The sequence below is a fragment of the Neofelis nebulosa genome, chromosome 8, assembly GCF_028018385.1.
Source record: "Neofelis nebulosa isolate mNeoNeb1 chromosome 8, mNeoNeb1.pri, whole genome shotgun sequence".
NCBI lineage: Eukaryota > Metazoa > Chordata > Mammalia > Carnivora > Felidae > Neofelis > Neofelis nebulosa.
In genome coordinates this window covers 107,827,387-107,850,690 of record NC_080789.1, presented here as the reverse complement: position 1 = coordinate 107,850,690, position 23,304 = coordinate 107,827,387, and the positions used below count along the sequence as shown (strand labels likewise).

Genomic DNA, 23,304 nt, shown 5'->3' with positions numbered 1-23,304 from the left:
AGGACCTCTTGCAGAACCCATCAGGCAGGGAGGCTGCTCCCCTGGGACTTTCTAATGAACCCCATGAGGAGTTTCAAGGACCAGTGTAGGATGGCAATCCTAAATTGCAGTCAGTGCTTGGCTTGGCAGCTGTGAGGCACGGTGAGGGCCGAGGGGTGGGGAAAGAGACCAGGGGATTCTAACAAGAATTTTTTTAATGGAGATCCAAATGGCTCACTGAGCTAGAAACCATGTTGGCGAAATGGTTTTGAAAATAAGGATGACACATTGACTCCATTAATTATATCATGGCTTTCTCTCCCCTGGGAGGTTCTTAGAGATTTCAAATCAGGACCCAATGTTTTTTCCTAACACTTTTTTCTTGCCCTGGGTGAGTGGGAAAGTAGCTATCTGCAAGTTGATCTGTGGGGTCTTGCTGGGGCAGTGTTATCATGGTGCTGAGTCCCTGAGGCCATTCAGTGATGGACACTTCACAGTGATGAAGATGAGGATGGTGATGACAGGGTAGCCACAAGGAGGGCAAGCTCCTCCCGGTGACTCCATAGCCCAGGACCCCTGTGTGGTCCCCCTGTGGGAGCTGGAAGGGACAGTTGTGAGCATGGCCCCATTGCAATGGTGGTCAGTAGTTTCTCCCTCACTTGGGAAGGGTTTTAGCCAAGTACCTCAGGGCTTAGGCATGGGCCACAATGAATGGAGAGAGCAGGACCCAAGAGTTCCACTATCCTGGCAGAGTCAGGTTTGGTTTTCACTTCTAAAACTGACGCTCAGCCTTCATATCCAGGACGGGAGAGGGAAGGGAGGCTGGAGGGGATTTTTGTGACCTGAAGAACACATGCTTTATCTCAAGAGGATAATTGCCACTTGGCTCCACTCCTCTGCTACCACATGGGAACATAAGCCAGATTTTCTGATTTTTTTTAAAGAGAAGCCAGAGGTCTAGATTTTTATTTGAATGTGCCGAATTTCCAAATTTCGGCAAACAAAATAGGTCTGCAGATTAGATGAGGCCCAAGAGCCACCATTTGCAGCTTCTAATGTAGAAGTTTCTCCTAGGAAACATTTCCCTTAAGAAAAGGGCTCCTCCCCTCTTTCTCCAAGAGCCAGTGACACTCTGTAAGCTGCCATGTCCTGGGAGCCCAGCCTTGAGATGGAATCAGGCTTGGAAAACATGCAGGGATAGGAAATAGTTGAGTGGGAAGAGCTTGGAATCTGCCTTAGAGCTCAGGGCTTTTTCCCTGGATTTTCTTAGCAGAAAAGGTGAAGCCAGCCCACCTTCTTACTTCAAACCGAACTTTATAAAGATAAGAGAGTGCTCCTATGGCATCCACCTACCCTGAAGATGTCATCTTCGGAGGCAGCAGACACAGCCTCCTTCATGGCCTTGTCCAGCTCCTCCTCAGCTGTCAGATCTCCAGAGATGGCCCGTCGGATCTCAGGCCCAATGTCATGCAGCGTGCGCAAGCCAGCCTGAAACCCAGAGGGGCACCCAGCCACCTGACCCACCTGCCTCTCCACAAGGCAGGTGAGCCTGAGAGGGTTTATCTGTGTGTGCTAACTGGGGATGTGGTTCGGGACCTCTCTTGTCTGCCCCAGAGTGGAAGAATCCATTTCTCCACCCGGGAAGGATAAAGGGCTGTTCCAGAACTTCAGCAGAGCTCTATAGAGCTCTGGGGAGCTGTGAAGCGGGCAGGACTGTGGAGGGCAGGGTGTGTGGGAAGCAGTATGTAGCCCCTTCACACACCCACCTGTAGAAAGGCTTGGAACTCTCAGAAAGTTTCCTTCTGAAGGGACCTGGGCTCCAGCCCACTGATGACAGACTTAAGCCTCAGCCAGAGGTTGGAAGAAGGTGACCAGGCCCTTCCTTAGGGTGTGGACCCCCCTCCTCACCCCTCACCTGCAAGGACAGGGCGTTCCTTTGGGAAGGCTTGCCCACAAGGCCCTGCTCTTTGCGCTTCTTGAATTTCCGGAAGTACTCTTGGATCAGGAAAGTAGCATAAAACTTGCCAACGGTGACCTCATCATCTGAGACGTGAGAAAAAAAGGACAGAAGGGCGATAAATGGGGGAATTCAGTTGGGCTTCACTAACTTTTTTCAGCATCCAAACTTTAAGTTTTTTAAATTTAATTTTTTAAAAAGAGGTAGTCTATTAACATGGTTCAAAAGGCAAAAGTATACTAAAAGGTATACAGTGAAAAGTCTTTTTACCACCCCTCCCCCATCTGCCTAGTTAACACCTTTTAATAAATAACCTTTCTCAAATTAGTTTGAGTATTTTTCCAAAGAGTCTTTCTGCAAATGCTTTCTGAAAATAAGCAAATATATTCTTATCCCATCTTTTTTTTTTTTACACTAGAAGTAGCCTATTGTCAAAATTATTTCCCACCTTGTTTTTTTTTTTTTAAGTTAAAAAAATGTATAAAAAACTTTAGTGGTGCCTGGGTGGCTCAGTCGGTTAAGCGTCCGACTTCAGCTCAGGTCACAATCTTGCAGTTTGCGAGTTCAAGCCCCACATCGGGCTCTGTGCTGACAGCTCATAGCCTGAAACCTGCTTTGCATTCTGTGTCTCCCTCTCTCTCTGCTCCTCCCTAACTCATGCTCTGTCTCTCTCTCAAAAATAAATAAACATTAAAAAAATTAAAAAAAACTTAGCTTATATTGCTAACTCATTTTTATTGGATTCTAAATAATTTTTAGATGTTTGCTTTTGAGAGAGAAAGCGCAAGTTGGGAAGGGGCAGAGAGAGGGGGACTGAAGATCTGAAGCAGGCTCTGCCCTGACAGTAGAGAGCTTGATGCAGGGCTAGAACTCACAAACCATGAGATCATGACTTGCATCAAAGTCAGACGCTGAACTGACTGAGCCACCCAGGTGTCCCTATTTGATTCTAAAACTTGAGATGCCCATCATAAACTGACCAGTCCCCTAAGTGCAAACAGTTCTGCTTAAAGATGGGGTTTGGTGTAAGGAGCACCTTCTCCTCTAAGTCTAGGTTTTTCTTATAATTAGACAGATTGGGTTTTCTTACCATGTGGCTTGGCTGAGTCCCTGCTGGGCTGGACACCCAAGTTACACATGACATAATCAGCCTCTGTCTTGGGAATGAACCAGGTGGTGGAGAAGCCAATGACTCTCCAAGGAGAACATTGCATGCCCTGTGAGTAGCCCCTTGGTTCCATCTTCTTCTCTGGGAAATGGGCCCAGGAGATAGCTTGTAGGTTAGATATAGGGGCTTGTGATGGTTCTCTTACTCCTAGTTGTACTTTAAGAATAGCCAAGTGTACAGGAGTGATGACCTTCTACATGACAAAGACCTCATTACCATGTGAGAGGGAAAGCCCTGAGTTCCCTGTTTAGGGTAATTGGGGAGGAAGAGTGGTAGGGAAGAAAGAGCTTGGAGTTCTAGCATCCCTCAGACCTGGGTTTGGATTCTGAACCTACTAGGTACTCACCATGTAGTCTTGGGTCAGCTACATAGTTTTGAAGAACTTCAGTTTCTTGAGCAAACTTCATAGTAACGTTATAAGGATTAAATAATGTACAAAACGTCAGATGATGCTTGGCCTGTGTAGGTGACTTTTCACTTAGCTCCTGTCCTGCTTCCCTTTGGGAAGTGGTTCTCAACAGGGGTGGTGGTGTCACATTTTAAGGAGTGTTTTGGGATTGTGTGGGACTTTCTTTTAGCTGTCACAGTGTGCTACAGGTATTAGGTGGTTCCAGATGTGTCCCTTAAAATACAGGCATGTTTTACACAACAAATAATAGCTTTGCAATCTGCTAGATGTCCATGTGGGGACATAACCTGTCTATAACTATCTAAGCTAAGAACCTAACTGCATTTTACATATGAACAGAAAATAATTTTTTGCCTGCTTTTAATATATCCAGAATTTTCCAGGAATATAACTGTCATGTAAATTGATGGAAGACCATATTTACTTTGTTTCCACTTGGTTAAGAGGGGTTTACATTTTGGAAAATTGTATCCCTGATGGCAACACTGCTCGTGGTCTGAGTCACCTGCGGTCTGCTGTGGTCTGTAAGTAGTCACCTACTTACATTGGTCTGCATTTGTTCTATGTATGTGCACATACATAGGTGCATGTATGTATACATACATGTGGATATTATATTATTTAATATACTTAGTTATCCCTCAAAATGATAAACACAAAATGTCAATGATATTCAATATCATCTTAGTTCCTTTAAACACAAACTTATTCATCATATGTAGAGCAAGTATTTCAGTTAACTATGACTTTTGGCGTAGTGTCATAAGCCATAGTGCTTTAGTGTGTATATATTGAAGAACATTTGACTTTAATGTATTTTATATTAAAGTGTTATATTAATATTTTGGAAATTATATATGTTGTAGGAAGATTATTACTTTCATTCAGGGTAGTAGTAGGAGCATTATAAACTTCTTGTTATGAAAAGGGGCTTTGGGTTTGACAGGGTAGAGAAACACTGCCCTAGGAGAAACAAAAAGAATTTCAACCAAGAGAGGATCTCAGGGGATTCTTTTTTCAGGGCACCATTATTTCCAGAGCAAACAGCCTGGTAGTTTATGGGGAAACGTATATTTGCAGAGTTTCCCTGGAAATTCTGTCAAACCTCTAAGTATTGAGGGGCCTTGCTTGGTCTTGAAATGTAGGATTGGACCAGATTTCCAAGCTGACATTCTGTATCTGAGTTTGTGAAGGGCATGGCACCGTTGTCCCTTCTTCTTTTTAAAAAATTTTTTTAACGTTTATTTATTATTGAGAGACAGAGAGAGACAGGGCGTGAGCAGGGGAGGGGCAGAGGGAGAGGGAGACACAGAATCTGCAACAGGTTCCAGGCTCTGAGCTGTTAGCACAGAGCCCGACGTGGGGCTTGAGCTCACAAACCGTGAGATCATGACCCGAGCCGAAGTTGGACGCTTAACCGACTGAGCCACCCAGGTACCCCTACCGTCGTCCCTTTTAACCAATAGCACCTTTGAGCCCCACACACAGGGCCTGGGGAAAGCAGGCCTTCCAAGACCCTAGTAGACTCAGAAACCAGGCAAGAGATCCTGAAGTACTCACCACCTGCAGGGGGCACCACTTGGTCTAGCAGCTTCATGCTGGTACGCTTCCAGATCTTCTTGATTATGGCCCGCAGCTCCTCATTGGCTTGTTCTAGGTTCCCTGAGGGGAGGGAGATACAAGGCTGAAAAGGATCATCAGCCCCTTGGGGCCCTCCAATGGAGTGGGTCCTTCTGTGTAGAGTGGGAAGCCGCTACTGGTGGCTTTTTGCCCCACAGAGAGACATGGTCCACGAGCTTCACTCTCTCTCTAGGTTACCTCCATCCATTTCTCTTTGTATTGTTCTCTGCACTCTTACTTCCCCCTCCCTCCATTCCCTGTCCAGTGCAATTCCTTTTTGCTTCCTCTCTGCCTGCTGCTTGGGCCAGCCACTGATATCCCTTCACCCCCACATGCTGCTTCCTTGTGGGTGGCACTTGGAGCAGACCAGACAGCCTGCCCTGACTAAGCTCAACAGCCACCTGCCAGAGAGCATGAGGGACTGTTCCAGTGCATGGCATTTCTCATGGGCCTCTGTGGGTGATTGGGAGGTTTCCCCCACATAAGGCATAAAGCATCCATACACAGGGGGACCTTGGTGTCAAAGCCCTTTTCTGAGTCTCCTGTGGGGAGGATGTGGCAAAAAAAATTTCTACTTCTACCTCAGTGTAGAAGTAGAAATCAGTAGACACTGGGTTCTGTTTGGGAGTTTCTCTGGGTCTACTTTTTCCACTGGTAAAACAGACTTAATTTGATGCCACTGGTGGTAGAGCAGCTGAAAGAGAGGATATGGTGGGCAGTAGCCTAAATTCTGCCTGAGCTATCTCCCACCACCACCAATATATACACACCCTGCATGGTCCCTGGGACTGTGACTCTGATGGATTTTACTCCTGTGATTATATTATATTATGTGGCTCCTATCACCTTAAGATAGGGAATCTAGGTGGGCCTGACCTAACACATGAGCTCTTCAAAAGTAGAGAGTTCACTGGTGCAAACTTCTAGTTATAAAATAAATAAGTCCTGAGATGCAATGTACAGTATGGTAACTATGGTTAATAATACTGTACTGCATGATAGTTGCTAAGATCTTAAAATTTCTCATCACACACACACAAAATTATAATTATATATGGTGATGGATGATAACCAGATTTACTATGGTGATCATTTCTTAATATATACAAATGTGGAATCATTATGCTGTATATCTGAAACTAATGTAATGTTATATGTCAATTGTACTTCAATAAAACCAAACCAAAACAAATAAAAAAGTAATGCATGAAGAAGGTCAAAAGATAAAACTAGAGAGTTGTCCCAAGTTGGAAGCAGAAGGAATAGGAGGTAGCTGCTATGGCCTGAGAGAAAGCACACACTGATGCTGTGAGCTAAGAGCCAGTCCTACAATGGCAAGAAATGAATTCCTCCAAAAACCTAAATGAGCTGGAGCTTCTGGAAGAGGATACATCCTGATCAGTATCCTGATTTGGCTTTGTAAGACTCTTAGCAGAGAACTCAGCTACTCCATGGCTGGACCCCTGACCTTTAGAACTGTGGGCTAATAATAGGTATTGTTCAAGCCAAAGAATTTGTGGTAATTGGTATAGGTATAGGAAACCAATACAGGGGTGTTTACTGCTACTACACAGGGGAAGCAGTATGGTTGAGAGCTCTGGTGTTAGACTATCTGAGGTGAAATCTGCCCTGTGGCCACACCAGAGAGTCTCCTGTGGAAAGTGGTCCAACAGGAGTAAGCAGAGGTGGCGATGGAGAGAGAGTGATGGGTTCCTGAGTCCCCTGTCAGATCCAAAAAGTACCTGGAGCCAGAGGATAATCCTGGGCATTCCAGTTATGGAGGCATCCCTAACGGTTAGGTTCACTTCCTGGTTAGGTAGTTAGTGGTTTCTGACATATACAATGAAAGAGTCATAATTAAAATAATGCTCAAATAAAAATGCTTATCTTTTGTAGTGGGTTGAATAGTGTCCCCACCAAATTCATGTCCACATGGAACCTTAGCACATGGCCTTAGTTGGAAATAGGGTCTTTGCAGATGTTACTAGTTAAGACAAAGTCATACTTCATTAGAGTGGACCCTAAATCCAATACTACTGGTGTCTGTATAAGAAGAGGAGAAGACACATGGAGACACACAGAAAAAAGGCCATGTGAAGATGGAGGCAGAGACTAGAGTGATACAGCTATGGCCAAGCAATACCAAGCATTGCTGGCCCCCACCAGAAGCTAGAAGAGTCACAGAGCAGATTTTCCCTTGAACCTTGGGGAAGAACAAATGTCACCCATACTTCTCCCATTCAGTAGGTTGCCTTTTCCTTCGCTGTGTGAAATTTTTTTGGTTTGACGTAATCTCATTTGTTTATTTTAGCTCTTTGTCCTTGCCTGAAGAGACTGGTCCAAAAATATTGCCAAAACTGACGTCAAAGAATTTACTGCCTATATTTTCTTCTAGGAGTTTTATTGTTTCAGGTTTTACATTCAAGTCTTCAATCCATTTAAATTTTATTTTTGTATGTGGTATAAGATAGTGGTCCAGTTTCATTCTTTTGCATGTAGCTGTCCAATGTTCCCAGTACCATTTATTGAAAAGACTTTTCCCCCATTGTATATTCTTGCCTCTTTTGTCATAGATTAATTGACCACATATGTGTGGGGTTTTTTTCCTGCACTTTCTGATTCTATTCCATTGATCTATGTGTCTGTGTTCATGCTGGTACCATACTGTTTTGATTAGTATACTAGCTTTGTAGTATAGTTTGAAATCATGAAGGATGATACTTCCAGCTTTGTTCTTCTTTTTCAAGACTGCTTTGGTTATTTACTTTTGTGGTTCCATGTACATTTTGGGATGCTTTGTTCTAATTCTGTGAAAAATGCCATTGGTATTAAAAATTTTTTTTTAATGTTTATTTTTGAGAGAGACAGTGTGTGAGCGGGGGAGGGGCAGAGAGAGAGACACACACACACAGAATCCGAAGCAGGCTGCAGGCTCTGAGCTGTCAGCACAGAGCCTGACATGGGGCTCAAACTCACAAACCCTGAGATCATGACGTGATCTGAAGTCAGATGCCTAACTGACTAAGCCACCCAGGTGCCCCGCCCTTAGTATTTTGGTAGGGAGTGCACTGAATCTGTAGAATGCTTTGGGTAGCATGGACATTTTAACAATATTAATTCTTCCAATCCATGAGCACAAAATATCTTTCCATTTATTCATGTTGTCAATTTCTTTCATCAATGTCTTAAACAGTATTCAGAGTACAGGTCTTTCACTTCCTTGGTTGAATGTATTATAGGTATTTCATTATTTTTGATACAATTGTAAATGGAACTGTTTCCTTACTTTATTTTTCTGATAGTTATTAGTGTATAGAAACAGTGATTTCTGTATGTTAGTTTTGCATCCTGTGACTTTACTGAATTCATTTATCACCTGTAATAGATTTGGTGGAGTCTCTAGGGTTTTCTCTACACAATATCATGTCATCTGCAAATAGTGACAGTTTTACTTTTTCCTGTTCAATTTGGATGCCTTTATTTCTTTTTCTTGCCTAATTTCTGGCTAGGACTTCCAATACTACGTTGAATTAAAGTGGTAAGAGTGCACATACTTGTCTTGTTCCTGATTGTACAGGAAAAGCTTCAGCTTTCACCACTGACTATGGTGTTAGCTGTGGGTTTGTCATATATGGCCTTTATTATGTTGAGATACATTCTTTCTATACCCACTTTATTGACACTTTTGATCATAAAATGAATGTTGAATTTGTTAAGTGCTTTTTTCTGCATCTATTGAGATCATCATATGATTTTTTATCCTTTGTTTTGTTAATGTGGTATATCACATTGATTAATTTGTGGATGTTGAACCATCCTTGCATCTCTGGAATAAATCTTGCTTGATTGTGATGTATAATCCTTTTAATGTATTGTTGAATTTGGTTTGCTAATATTTTGTTAGGAGTTTTACATCTATATTATCAGAGATACTGGCCTGTAATTTTCTTTCTCGTGGTATTTTTGTCTGGTTTTGGTATCAGACAAATGATACCTTCCTTCCTCTTTAATCTTTTGGAATAATTTGAGAATAGGTACTAACTCTTCTTCTTAAATTTTTTAAATTTATTTTTATTTTTTAATTAAAATTTTTTTTAATGTTTATTTTTGAGAGAGCGAGAGAGAGACAGAGCATGAACAGGGGGAGAGGCAGAGAGAGAGGGAGACACAGAATCAGAAGCAGACTCCAGGCTCTGAGCTGTCAGCACAGAGCCCGACATGGGGCTTGAACTCTATGAGATCATGACCCAAGCCAAAGTTGGACGCTTAACTGACTGAGCCACCCAGGCGGCCCCTTAATTTTTTTAAATGTACTTATTTATTTTTGAGAGAGAGAGAGAGAGAGAGAGAGAGAGACAGCGAGCTAACAGGGGAGGGGCGGGGGGGGAGAGAGAGAATCCCAAGCAGGCTCCACACTGTCAGCACAGAGCCCAATGTGGGGCTTGAACCCATGAACTGTGACTATGACCCACCCATGAACCATGAGACTATGATCTGAGCCAAAATTGAGTCAGACACTTAACCGACTGAGCCACCCAGGTGCCCTGATACTAACTCTTTTTTAAATGTTTAGTAGAGTTCACTTGTGAAGCTGTCTGGTCCTGGACTTTTGTTTTTCAGAAGTTTTAAAATTACTGTTTCAATTTTATGAATTGTAATTGGCCTATTCATATTTCTATTTTTGTGTGTGTGTGATTCAGTCTTTGGAAGGTTATGTGTTTCTAGGAATTTATTCATTTTTTTTTAAAGTTTTTTGATTTGTTGGTATATAATTGTAGTAAACTCTTACCCTTTGTATTTCTTTTCTTTTTAATTTTTAAAAATGTTTATTTATTTTTGAGCAGGGGAGGGGCAGAGAGAGAGGGAGACACAGAAACTGAAGCAGGCTCCAGGCTCTAAACTGTCAGCACAGAGCCTGAAGCAGGGCTTGAATCCACGAACCGTGAGATCATGACCTGAGTTGAAGTCTGACTCAACCAACTGAGCCACCCAGGCACCCCTTACCCTTTGTACTTCTGTGGTGTCAGTTGTAACTTTTCTTTCATTTCTGATTTTATTTATTTGGGTCCTCTATCTTTTACTCTTGAGTTTGGCTACTGATTTTATTTATCTTTTCAAAGAACCAGCTCTTACTTTCACTGATCTTTTCTTTTCTTTTCTTTTTTTCCCCCAATCTCTATTTCATGTATTTCCATTCTGGACTTTATTATTTCCTTCCCTCTACTAATGTTGGGCTTTGTTCCTCTTTTTCTAGTTCCTTTGGGTATAACGTTAGATGGTTTATTTGGGATTTTTTTTGTTTCTTGAGGTAGGCCTGTATCATTATGAGTTTCCCTCTTAGAATTGCTTATGTTGCATCCCATAGATTTTGGAAAGTTGTATCTCCATTTTCATTTGTCTCAAGGTATTTTTGTTTGTTTGTTTCCTCTTTGATTTCTTTGTTGACCCATTGGTTGTTTAGTAACAAGTTGTTCAGTCTCCACATGTTTGTGGGTTTTTTTCCAGTTTTCTTTTTGTAATTAATTTCTAGTGTCATACCATTATGTTTGGAAAAGATGCTTGATATGATGTCAGTCTTCTTGAATTTACTGAAACTTGTTTTGTGATTTAACTATCCTGGAAAATGTTCCACGTGCAGTTGAATAGAATGTGTATTCTGCTGTTTTGGATGAAACGTTCTATATATATTTATTAAGTCCATCTGGTCCAATGTGTCATTTAAGGCCAATATTTCCTTATTGATTCTCTGGATGATTTATCCATTGATTAAGAGGGATATTAAAGTTCCCTACTATTATTGTATTAATGTCAATTTCTCCCTTTATGCCTGTTAATATTTGCTTTATATATTTAAATGCTTTATGTTGGGTGTATAAATATTTACAAATGTTATATCCTCTTCTTGGATTGAACATTTTATCATTGTGTAATGCTCTTCTTTGTATTTTGTTATAGTCCTTGTTTTAAAGTCTATTTTGTCTAATATGAGTACTGCCTCACTAGCTTTCTTTTTGTTTCCATTTCCCTGGAATATCTTTTTGCATCTCTTCACTTTCAGTCTCCGAGTGGCTTTAGATCTGAAATGACTCTCTTATAGGCAGCATATAAATGGGTCTTGTTTTTTATCTATTCAGACACCCTATGTCTTTTGATTGGAGCATTTAGTCCATTTATTTTTGATGCGATTATAATAGGTACGTACTATCATCATTTGGTCAATTGTTTTCTGGTTATTATTGCAGTTCTTCTCTGTTTCATTTTTCTTCTTTTGGTGTCTTCCACTGTGGTTTGATGGTTCTTTAGTTATGTTTGGGTTTCTTTCTCTTTATTTTTGTTTATCTATTGTAGGTTTTGGTTTGTGGTTACCATGATGTTCATAAATATTGCTCTCTCTCTATATATAGCAGTTTATTTTAAGCTAATAGTCACTTCAGTTTGAACAAAATTTGTTTTTAGTTTGAACACATCCTAAAAGCACTACATTTTTACCCACCACCCGCAATATTTTATGTTTTTGATGTTATATTTGATATATTTTTTATTTTGTGTATTATTTACTTACTGTAGTTATAGTTAAATTACTATTTTTGTTTTCTTCATATTCATACTATCTTTTTTTAAATGTTTATTTATTTTTGACAGAGAGAGAAACAGAGCATGAGCAGGGGAGGGGTAGAGAGAGAGGGAGACATAAAATCTGAAATAGGCTCCAGGCTCTGAGCTGTCAGCACAGAGCCCGAAGTGGGGCTTGAACTCACAGACCACGAGATCATGACCTGAGCTGAAGTCAGATGCTCAACCGACTGAGCCACCCAGGCACCCCTATTCATACTATCTTTTTAAGTGGCTGATTTACTGATAAATATAAGTATATAAATATATATATTCTCTTTATCAGTGAGTTTTTTCTTCATGTACTATTTCCAGTTATGGCCTTTTCTGCTTAAAGAAGACCATTTAACATTTCTGATAAGCTTGGTTTAGTGGCGAGGAACTCCTTTAACTTCTGCTTGTCTAAGAAACTATCTCGCCTTCCATTCTGAATGATAACCTTGCCAGGTAGAGCATTCTTGGTTGACAGTTTTTTCTTTCAATACTCTGAATATATTATGCCACTCACTTCTGGCCTGCAAAATTTATGCTGAAAAATATGATGATAGTTTTATGGGGGGGTTCCTTTGGGCATAACAAGTTGTTTTTCTCTTGTTGCTTTAAAATTTTTTCCCCTTGTCTTTAACTTTTGACAATTTAATAATATTCCTTGGTATAGGTCTCTTTGGGTTCTCTTTTAGGACTTTTTGTGCTTCCTGGACCTGGATGTCTGTTTTCTTTCCCAGGTTAGGGAAGTTTTCAGTCATTATTTCTTCAAATAAGTTTCCTGCCCCCCCTCCCCCGTCTCCTTCTGGAACCCTTATAATGTGAATTTTAGTGCATTTGATGTTGTTCTAGAGGTTCTTAAAACTATTCTCATTTCTAAAAATTCTTTTTTCTTTTTGCTGTTCTGACGGGATGATTTCCACTATTCTGTCTTCCAGATTGCTGATCCACTCTTCTGTATCATCTAATCTGCTGTTGATTTCTAGTGTATTTTTCAATTGAATTCTTGTATTCTTCTTCATCTCTGTGACTTCTGTTTTGTACTTTCTTATATTTTGTAACTCTTTGTTGAAGTTCTCACTGTGTTCTTTCATTCTTATCCTGAGTTTGGTGAGTATCTTTATGGCCATTACTTTGAAATCTGTCTGGTAAATTACCTATCTCCATTTCATCAGGGATTCCCCCCCCCCCCCGCCCCCGGGTTTTATTTTTCTCTTTCATTTAGAACATATTCTTCTGTCTCCTCATTTTGTTTGACTTTCAATTTTTGTTTGTACAAATTAGGTGGAATAACTACCTCTCCTATTCTCAAGGAGTGGCCTCATGTAGGAACATCCCCTGTGTAGATTGCATGTGCCTGGAAGTTTTGGCTGTCTGGCTGGAGTTGAAGCCAGCATGGCCTCAGGGAGTCAAGGGACATACGGTGCATGGATCACCCTGATGGAATGGCTGGAGCTCAACCGACACTGGCTGGGGGTGTCCTGGGGTGCACTGAGACCAGGTCACCTTGGTGGGTTGGCTGGAGTTGGTGGGCATGGGTGGGGGCTACCTGGGGGAAGCTGGTGTGGGCTAAGGGCCTGGGGCTCATTGGAGCAACCCTATCAGGCCAACTAGAGCACTTAGACCCTGCTCTCATCTGCATTATCAAGGTGAAAGAGGAATGTAAACAATGGTGCTTTTTGGTACCTCCAACCTGGAAAGAATTCCAGTACTCCCCCCACCATTTAGTGGATGTAAATGGATTTCCTTCACTTATAGTCCTGTTGCCTGTTTTCCCCCTGTGTCTCAGGGTAGGTGAGTCTGGGTGCAGGTCCCTCAGTGCTATCCCTCCTCACTGCAGGTCATCACATTGGTCAGGGTGTTCCAATGGTTACCATGTTTTCATCTTTCCTGCCATTCTCTGTGTGGCGCCTCTAACATTTGTTGTGCAGAAGCTGTTTTTCAGGATGAATTGCTCTATATGTGGGTGTAGATTTGGTGTGTCCTTGGGAGGAGGTGAATTCAGGGTCTTCTTACACCAGAATCTCAGACTGCCTCCTTCAGCCTTTGTTTCTCTTTAGTTTGGCAGCATAACTTGAACTATTTTCAATTTTTTAAAGATTAGCTCATTACTTTGACATGTGTCTTGCTGGCCTGGTTCTTGTTTTCCTTCATTGTAGATGTTTCTATTATTTTGTGGAAGGATTTAACTGAGAAATGGCACTTCTTTGGATTCTTCACTGAACTGAATTCCCACACATCATTATCATTCTTATTTTATAAATGAAGAAACTGAAGTAGAGAGAGAATAAATGCCTTATCAAGTTTTAAACAAGCTTCAACAGCTGACTTTGAGGCAGGTGGTCTTTTGACCACACTCTAGGAAACATTGTAATTAAGCTAGAAGCTCTTGGAGAGCAATTGCATCTTCTTAGGTACATTCTATATAGCCTTTTCCACAGAGTGGTTCAGAAATACTTATCAATTACAAAGACAGCTGATTATCTCAGCCAAGGCTGCTGCTAGCCCATAGGGCAAACCAGAAGGCATCCCTTCAGGTGGACACATCCCTGAGGGAGCATGGCCCGGCTAGCAAAGCACAGGTGAGATCTTAACCCATACCTGTCAGCTAGCTGAGCACCTTGATCCAGGCACAGCCTGTATAATTGTATGTGATTACCTTGACCATAATCACCATTTGCCAATATGACCCCTTCCTGACACTTCTAATTTAAAAAGAAAGGTAAACATTTGAGAGATCCACACAGTCAGTAAAATTTCATTTAGATGGGGCTTAGTCCTGTTTCAGGTAACACTCATCACCTTCTGCTTTTGAACTATAAGCTATGACTTCAAGATATCACCCAGAATCATTCATAGAAATTGATGGAAAGCTAGGGTTCAAAATAAATAGGCTAAAGGCCAAAAGGCCATTCAAGGAGCAAAGGAAACATGAGCAGGCCAGGCCTCTTCAGCATGTGAAGGTTATCACTGAGCCGCTGCTCTGATACACAGGATGGGAAGATCCTGGGAGCACTTTATAGCCTATTGGTTTCCTCTTTTGTTAACCTGTTAGACCTTCTGAATGGCTCTCCCAGTGGCCCTCAGATGACCCTTACCTTCTGTTTTGATCCGCAGGGCTGTCCGGACTAGGGCAAACAGGGTGGCATTGAACATTACAGTCCCATCACTGTTCAGAGGCATGTTCATGGAGACCAGGCGCTGGAGGAGAAAGGGAGGCAAAGCTGGTGATTACAGCAAACAGTTCTCAAAGGACCTACAGAGCCACCATGGCAGGAGAATGCCAGGAGGGAGCCTTGAAACTTGTGTGTGTGTTGGGAGCAGGTGGGGGTTGAGGCATGGGTCACTAAAATGTATTCAAAATCTGTTCTGGGGAGAATCTCAGCTCTGCCATAAGTACTTTCACCCTACCACACAGAGTGAAGGAAGAATGGAAATTGTCCTTATTAGACACTTGCCTCCACAAAAGGATGGTAAGCCCACACAACCCCCTCCTCTGCTCAAATGTCTGCTCAGGCATATGGGTGTGCTTTCTACTGGCAACGAAGAACAGCTGCATGCCAGGCATTTGCCAGGAGCCCACCTGCCAGCAGCATTCATCCAAAGCCTTGACAAGAGAGACAGTAATGGCAGGTTTGCATGCAGGAGGTGTAGTGTATCTTCTTTTCTGTATATTGAAAAATATACCTCTGCATCAAGCTGAATTAAAAGCTTGTTGACTGGATTGGATCAGATTGCCCTTTTCCCTCCATTCTCACCACCCAAAATAGCTGCTATTGCATTGTGCCCTGGTGTGCGGCCCTCAGCACACACCAGAGTAATTATGAGAAAGAGCACCATTCTGGCATCTGCTTTCAAGATGTGGTCAAAGATCTTATTCGTTAGATCATATGGTGTCCCATTAACCATAGTGCCAAAAAGGTTTATAATTTTCCTGAGTGACTGGATCTTCTTGACTCTCAAGGACAGTGTGAATTGTGGACTGGCCGTGGGGAAGCTCAACACCCAGGCAGTCTGGAAGGCACAAAGACACACTGTCACCTTGTGCAGGCCACATTTGTCCCTGCTCTTTTGTCCATTGTGCTTTGACTTTACATTTAATTTGTGCTCTTTTTTTTTGGTCTTATCTTCTATACCCTTGGAAATCTTCTAACATCTTTTTTGGAACAAGGTGGAGATGCAAGTGAGAAAAAAAATGAGTAAAACAGAACACAATTCAGTTCTCCATTTTCCATGAATGGTTTATCCACAGAGTTAAAATTTTCTATTTGAGCCTCTTCTATACAGCTCTCTGATCTCACTCTCCCTAACCCCTTTCAGCTCATTGTTATTCCAATAAGGAGTACAGAGTGGTGGAAATGGGGATTGAAAGAAGAGGGGAGAGAGTGGAAACAATACCCTTCAGCATTTGTGGGGCTACCTGGTTGGGATTATAATGAGGTAAGGGAGGTGCCTGGACACAGAATTGAAGGGGGCGCTCACTCTCAGGGTCATGTGAGGGCCACATGAGCAACAGTTAGGTCTAAAGAGACTAGGATGCTTGTTTTTACTTTTATGGGATCATGGACTCACTTAGAAATATGAACATGATGGATCCTCTCCCTCGTACAATTTGTGAGTGTTTCAGTGATTTTGCACACAATTTTAGAGATTTACAGGTCCCTGAGGCTGATACATAGACAGTCTAATAGCCCCCTGATCCCAGGAAGAGAACCCCTAATCCATCTGTCCTTGGCTGGAAGTCTTCTAGGATGCCTAGGTGGTGCAGCTTGATGGGACTGGGCATGTGGCTGGTTGGGTCATGAGGCATCCATTTCATCTTTCCTTTATGGTGTCTGAGGACTGATTGTTGGTAGGAACCTCAAAATATAATCTGGCCCATGCTAATTTCTTTAGGCACATAAAATATTGTCTTCAATCCCTGTAAGGATCAAGGTCTGACCAAGGTCACAAGACAAATAGGCCTCTTCCCTTCCATATTTTTTCTTTTTCTCCTTTGAACTCAGGTCATCTCTTACTTTGCAAGCCACGCGGTGAGGGCACAGCTTCCCAAAACCCAGTGGGGGCTGAATCCGCCGGAGCAGGGTCACCACATCTAGGTGTTTGATACGACCCCTAAAAGAGGAAGGAGAGGAGTCAAAGGTCAGTCAAGAGTCGTGGTTTCGACTGGCAGCCCAGGACTCAGTACTGGGCTCTCCAAAGCTATTGTTCTGTTGGTCAAACTTGGTGCAGAGTTGCAGAACTGCATGGTAAAACTCCAAAACCAATATATACATTTTAATGAATAATTTTCCACCAGTGCTTTTAATGAACAATTTTCCACCAGTGCTTTGCTTAAGGTGGAAGAGACTTTCAGTAGTACAATGAGATTCTCACAGATACTTGCTGCTGCAATCTAACCATCTGACCAAAAGGCATTTATTGAGCGTCAACCGAATGTGATGGACCTATGAGGGTATCTTTGAACCTGAAGCGAGAATGGAGTGAGATCTACTTGACTAAATATTTTAACTTGAATACTTACTAGTTATTCCTGACACTAGGATCTCCCATCCTTCTGTCCAACTGAAAATAGCAGACAAGTTCCTGACTTAGCCAAAGATGCCTGGCGTATCACTGGCCCTTTTGACCTTTGGCCCTGGGGTCTGGTGCAGTTCAGTGTTTCCAGTCGATCTACCCAATGCTAAACTGTCCTGAACCTCTTCTATAGGTGTGGTCACATAATGTTCTCTGGGTTTTGGGAATCAGTCTTTCTCTCTGGGAACTTACTTAGCTTCAGGATCATACTCTGCCCAGATTCTTTTAAATTCATCCAGATGATGGGGACCAAGGATTGACCAGTCTCTTGTCAGGTAGTCAAAGTTGTCCATGATGACAGCTACAAAGAGGTTGATGATCTGCAGAGGACAGAGATATGATGAGTTTCTACAAGAGGACCTCCTGCACACTTGAATCCTCTTTGCCAGCCGGTGCCATGTGTGGCAGAAGCCCATGTTTCTAAAGACCAGCTATATTCACCATTTAAAACACCAGTCCCTGGAACTTGGGTCTCTTGGGTATGAATTTGCTTGCATCAGAGCAGGGTTGGATGAACCCCACATGTGGGCTGGACAGTTTTCTCTCATACACAGTTGCTGGGTAGCGCTGCCAAGGACAGAGGGCAGCTTTATCCACCACCCTTCTTGCACTCTGCATCAAAGTGTCGAAAACATACAGGTTGCCTCTAGGCCTCCACACACATCCCCTCTGTCCTCTATCTAGTACAATGACACCATCACAAGAGCCAAGAATGGACAAGAAAGATGCTAGTTGGGCTCACTCTGGCCCAGGGCTTTGTGTCCTTGTCTGATGGTTGGACATTCCTCCTAACTCAGTCTCTGCAAGCTAGTTCCTCTGATGGAGTTGCTCTGACTGCAAGCTGCAAAAGTAGTTAGAGGGCCTGGGCTGCCTTGAACTGCACACTCATACCCATGGCTGTTCAGCCCCACCTTGGCTTACCAGGAAGGCACAGAGCATGTAGAAGCTGATGAAGTAGAAGACGGCAAAACTGCTGCCACAGGGCGTTTCCCCTTCCGTGCTGTTGCTGGGCTCTGACTCGGGGGCACACTTCTTCCCTGGCATGCAGGCCAGCATGATGTCTTGCCATGCCTCCCCTGTGGCACACCTAGGGGAGAGCGGTGAGAGAGTCTACCACCCATGGGGCCCATTTCATATCTCTGGATCTTTCTCTTACCCCTTGTGCCATCCTCCCTGCCCAGAGGGAACTACTGAATTGAATTTGGTGTTTGTCATTCCCTGAATGGTCTGATACAGTCACTACCAGATACAAAAATATATATCATTGTTTTGAATGTTTTAAAACGATATATAAATGGTGACAAACTGCCTTTTCTGAAAAGTCCCTCTTTTTTTGCAATTCATGTTAAGTTTGCAATTCATGTTAAGATTTATCCATTTAGTTCTAGTTCATTCAACATAACTACCATATAGCAGTATACTCTATGTATATACCATTAAAAAAAAACCCCACTGTCCTGCTTAAGGTTTTTCTTTTCTTTTTTGCTATTATAAAGAAAACTGCAATCAAAATGCAGGTCCATGCCTTGGATATCTGCTTAGAAAGTGGAAGTTAGGGTCGTCTTCACTTTCACTAGGTATTCCTGGTTCTCCAAAGGTTTGTCCAATCTATGCTCTGGTCGTCAGTGCAGGACAAATGCCATTGCTCTGTGGACTTGCCAACTCGTTTTCAGTTTTGCTGAGGTATAATTGACAAATAAAATTGTAAGGTATTTATTTATTTTCTTTTTTTGAATGTTTATTGTGTATGTGTGTGTGTGTGTGTGAGAGAGAGAGAGAGAGAGAGAGAGCACAGGCACACGTTGGGGAGGGGCAGAGAGGGAAAGAGAGAATCCCAATCAGGCTCTGTGCTATCAGTGCAGAGCCCCATGTGGGGCTCCATCTCACAAACTCTGAAATCACGACCTGAGCTGAAACCAAGAGTTGGATGCTTAACAGATGGAGCCACCCAGGTGCCCCCAAAGTTGTAAGATATTTAAAGTGTACTTCATGATGATTTGGTTTACCTATACATTGTGCAAGGATTCATATGGTAATTTTATTTTTAATTTTTTGAGTCATCGTAATACTGTTTTACACAATAGCTATGCCTTTTTCTTTCTCACCAACAGGGCACAAGGGTTCCGATTTCTCCACATCCTTGCCAACACTTGTTGTTTTCTGTTTTGTTTTGTTTTGTTTGATAGTAGGTATCCTAATGAATATGAGGTACTATCTCACTGTAGTTCTGATTTATATTTCCCTTATGATTAGTGATGTTGAACATCTTTTCACATGCTCATTGGCCATTTATATATCTTCTTTGGATATTTGGAGAAATGTCTATTCAAGACTTTTGCCCATTTTAAAACTGTTGTTGTTGAGTTTGGCAATCGATTTTTTGGCATTTAATTTTGTTTCTTCTGCAATTCTTACTTTTTATTTTTCTTATTGCATTGGATAAAATTGCAGTATAATGTTGACTAGGAAAAGTGATAGTATGTGCTCTTTTCTCTTATATTTACTAATTACCTGGTATAGACTGAATGTGTCCCCCACCAAATTCATGTGTTGAAGCCTTAAATCTCAATAAATTTGCAGGTGAGGCCTCAGGAGATAATAAGATTTGGATCAGGTCATAATGCTGGGGCCCCCATGATAAAATTAGTGTCTTTTTAAGAACAGAAGGAGAGACTTGAGCTTTCCATTTTTTTCATCATATGAGGACACAGCAATAAGGTGGCTGTCTGTAGGCCAGGAAGAGGGCTCACACCAGGAACTGAATTGACTGGGACCTTGATCTCAGACTTCTAGCTTCCAGATGTGTGAGAAAGAAATGTCTGTTGTTTAAGCCTCTCATTTCATATTTTGTTAAAGTAGGCTGACCAAACTAATAATTTCCAGTACAGGAAAGTGATTGTTTTCTTTTGGTAATCTTCCACTTTACTGATTCTATTAATTGTTATAAGGTTTTTGAGTTGATTTGCTTGTTTTTTCTACCTGGATTAGACTGTTGTTTGCCAACAATGACAGTTATGTCTACATGTTTTCATATTTATACTTCTTGCTTTTTTCCCCTTTCTTAATACATAAGGTAGTAGCCTTATTTAGCCTTATGGAATGACTAAATGGAATGACTGAGGAGGTGTTTCTACCTTTTTCTGTTCCTGAAAAGTTTATGTAACATAGGGATGATCTATTCTTTGATATTTTGGTAGACATCACACATAAAAATACTGGATCTTGGGACTTTTTGAGGACTAAAACTTTGACTACCTTTTCAATTTCTATTGTGACTAATTAAACAAAATTTCCTCTTAAGATAATTTTGTGATTTATATTTTCCTATATAAAAGTGTCTACTGGATTTTCAAGTATTTGGCATAAATTTGTTCATAATATTTTATCATTCTGAAAATCTCTTGCATATCTATAATTGTATTTCTTTTCTTATTCTTGATGTGTCTTTTTAAAAAAATTAGATTTGATGAAGTTTTGTCTATTCACTGGTATTTTCAAAGACTTAGTTTTAGGGTCTATTGATAAATATTTTTGTTTCATATTTTATTAATTTCTGCTTTTATTTTAATAAGTGAGTTATTTCATATTTAGGGGTTATTTTGCTATTCTTTTTCCATCCATTGTTTTGGTTATTATAAATTTGTAAAATAAAATTTTGGCTTTGAAATTTTCTTTGGTATTGATTGATACGTCTAATAAATTTAAGATGTACTGCTCTCACTTTTCATTTCTAAGAAGTATGTAAGCTTCAGCTTTGAGTTATTTAGAACAGTGACTCAAAACATTTACATGAATAGATTTTGGAGGGACTACTGATTTTGTGGTTAATTTATAATTTTTGCTGTATTGGAGTCAGGGGGAAGTTTTACAATTTATTGAATTTTTCTTTGTGACTTAAATCTTGGCTAATTTTTGTGAATGTTTCTGGGTGCTTAAAAATAACTTTTTTTTTGCAATTTATTGAGTACAAATTTATTACATTAAATTTGTCAGTTGTGTGTTTTTTGAATTTTAATTAATTAATTAAAAATTAAATATTTATTTTTGAGATAGAGAAAGCATGTGTGTGCATGCGTGCACAAGTGGGGGAGGGGTAGAGAGAAGGGAAGAGGATCCTAAGCAGACTCTGTGCTGACAGAAGTAAGCCTGATGTGGGGCTCGAACTAACAAACTGTGAGTGTCTGAAGTTGGACACTCAACTAACTGAATCACCCAGGTGCCCCTATCAATTGTGTTTTTAGATATTCTTTACCCTTTCTTTTATTTTGTTCTATTTGATCTGTCATTTTTGACATATCTCCCATTGTGTGTATTTCTGTGTGTGTGTGTGTATGTGAGTGTTCATTTTTTCCTTATTATTCTATTAGTCTCATTGATATATTTCCAAATTATATTGTTAGGCTCATGTAGTTTTGTGATTATTATGTAATCTGGTGGATTATACCTTCTATCTATATCAAATATCCTTCTTTGTCTTATTTAGTTCCTTTCATTTGGAATTTTATTTCTTCTGATACTGTTATTACTACATCTATTTTTTTTAAGCATTGTTCTATTTCCATTCCTTTATTTTTATTTTCTTTAGATCATTTTATTTTACTATATTATAAACAGGTTACAGTTAGATTTCTTAAAACCAACATTAGAGTATCTATCTTTTAATAGAGAAATTTAATTTTTAGTGATTATTAATCTTTGCTTTTATTCCTGCCATCTTGTTTTCTTTTCTAATTTTCTTTCCCTCCCTTCTCTCTCCTTCCTTCCTTCCTTCCTTCCTACCTTCCTTCCTCCTTCCTTCCTTTGCCTTTCCTTCGTTTTGTGGAATTGCTAAGGTTTTACTTGCTGATTTTTGCCCCCTCTAGTGATTTGGAATGTACACATTTCCATTTCTGTTTTTCTAATGGTTGACCTTCAAATATTTAACATATATATTTACCCACTTTCCCCTGGCTGTGCATAGGGTTGAATAGCATCTTTTCCTCTCTACAACAAGAGAAGAATGTCAGCACACTTTCATGTTTCTTATTCTTCTACCACCTCATTCTTCTGACTTTGTTGAGATAATTTTAAGGTTTTTACTTGCAAATTGCTATTGAGGTTTTGGACATTTTCCCTTAACAGTTATTATTTCTTATTTAAAAATTTATTACAAAAATTTTCAACCATATACAAAAGTAGAAATTATAAAGAAACCCCAGGTACCCATCACCCAATCTTAACAATCATCAATATTTTGCTGTGTGTGTTTCATGTATCTCCCCCAAATTACCCTTCTCCCCTTTTCGCTGGAATATTTTATTTTACATTATTTTATTTTATTCTTTTGTATTTTGGATTCTCACCTTTTAAAAAAATTGAAGTAGTTGACACAGTGTTAACATTAGTTTCAGGTGCACAACACAGTGATTCAACAAGTCTATATGCTCTGCTCACTGCAAGTGTAGCCACCATCTGTCACCATACAACACTAGTATGGTACCACTGACTATATTCCCTATACAGCACCTTTTATCTCTGCGATGGAATAGTTTAAAGCAAATCCCAAACTTCATGTAATATCATTATATCAACCCTAAATACTTCAATATGCATCTAAAAAATAAAATGATAACTTTATGTAACCACAATATAATTATTACTTAAAAATTAATAATTCTTTAATAACTAATACCTCCCTTAACAACTATTTAGATTTAATATAAGGTTTATAATTTCTTTGTTCATAACTCATAACTATAAACTTCATGGCTTCTTTACTAATATTACTCTGTTCATTCTATTTGTTAGATTAATTTTTCATTCTGTGGAAGTGCATCCTTGTGTAGTTGTTTCAGAGAAGGTTCATGTGAGGGAGTAAACTTTCTGGGTTCTTATGCTTTTGGAATCTATTTTGCTTTGTTACAGTGCTAATTAGGCTGCATTATAGGAGTCTAGGTCCAAAAGTACATTTTCTTCATAATATTGAATATATTATTCCTTTGTCTTCTAGTATGTACT

At 40.4% G+C, this 23,304-nt stretch overlaps 1 protein-coding gene and 1 long non-coding RNA gene across 51 annotated transcripts in view; one reads left to right on the top strand and one right to left on the bottom strand.

Annotated features, from left to right (window-relative positions):
- The window catches only part of CACNA1C (calcium voltage-gated channel subunit alpha1 C), a 752,159-nt gene that overhangs the window by 13,357 nt on the left and 715,498 nt on the right, over positions 1-23,304 (bottom strand). For all 50 annotated transcript variants that reach the window (XM_058744174.1, XM_058744178.1, XM_058744176.1 and 47 more), the window contains 7 exons: positions 18,229-18,394; positions 17,500-17,627; positions 16,749-16,845; positions 14,829-14,931; positions 5,074-5,175; positions 1,895-2,022; positions 1,333-1,467 (listed from right to left, as the gene is read on the bottom strand). In XM_058744174.1, coding sequence (XP_058600157.1) covers positions 1,333-1,467; positions 1,895-2,022; positions 5,074-5,175; positions 14,829-14,931; positions 16,749-16,845; positions 17,500-17,627; positions 18,229-18,394 — 859 coding nt within the window. The remainder of the gene's footprint in view (positions 1-1,332; positions 1,468-1,894; positions 2,023-5,073; positions 5,176-14,828; positions 14,932-16,748; positions 16,846-17,499; positions 17,628-18,228; positions 18,395-23,304) is intronic.
- LOC131520216 (uncharacterized) lies at positions 1,707-15,459 on the top strand. Its single transcript, XR_009265984.1, has 3 exons — positions 1,707-1,846; positions 3,887-4,037; positions 14,848-15,459. It is a non-coding gene; the product is annotated as an uncharacterized LOC131520216 (long non-coding RNA).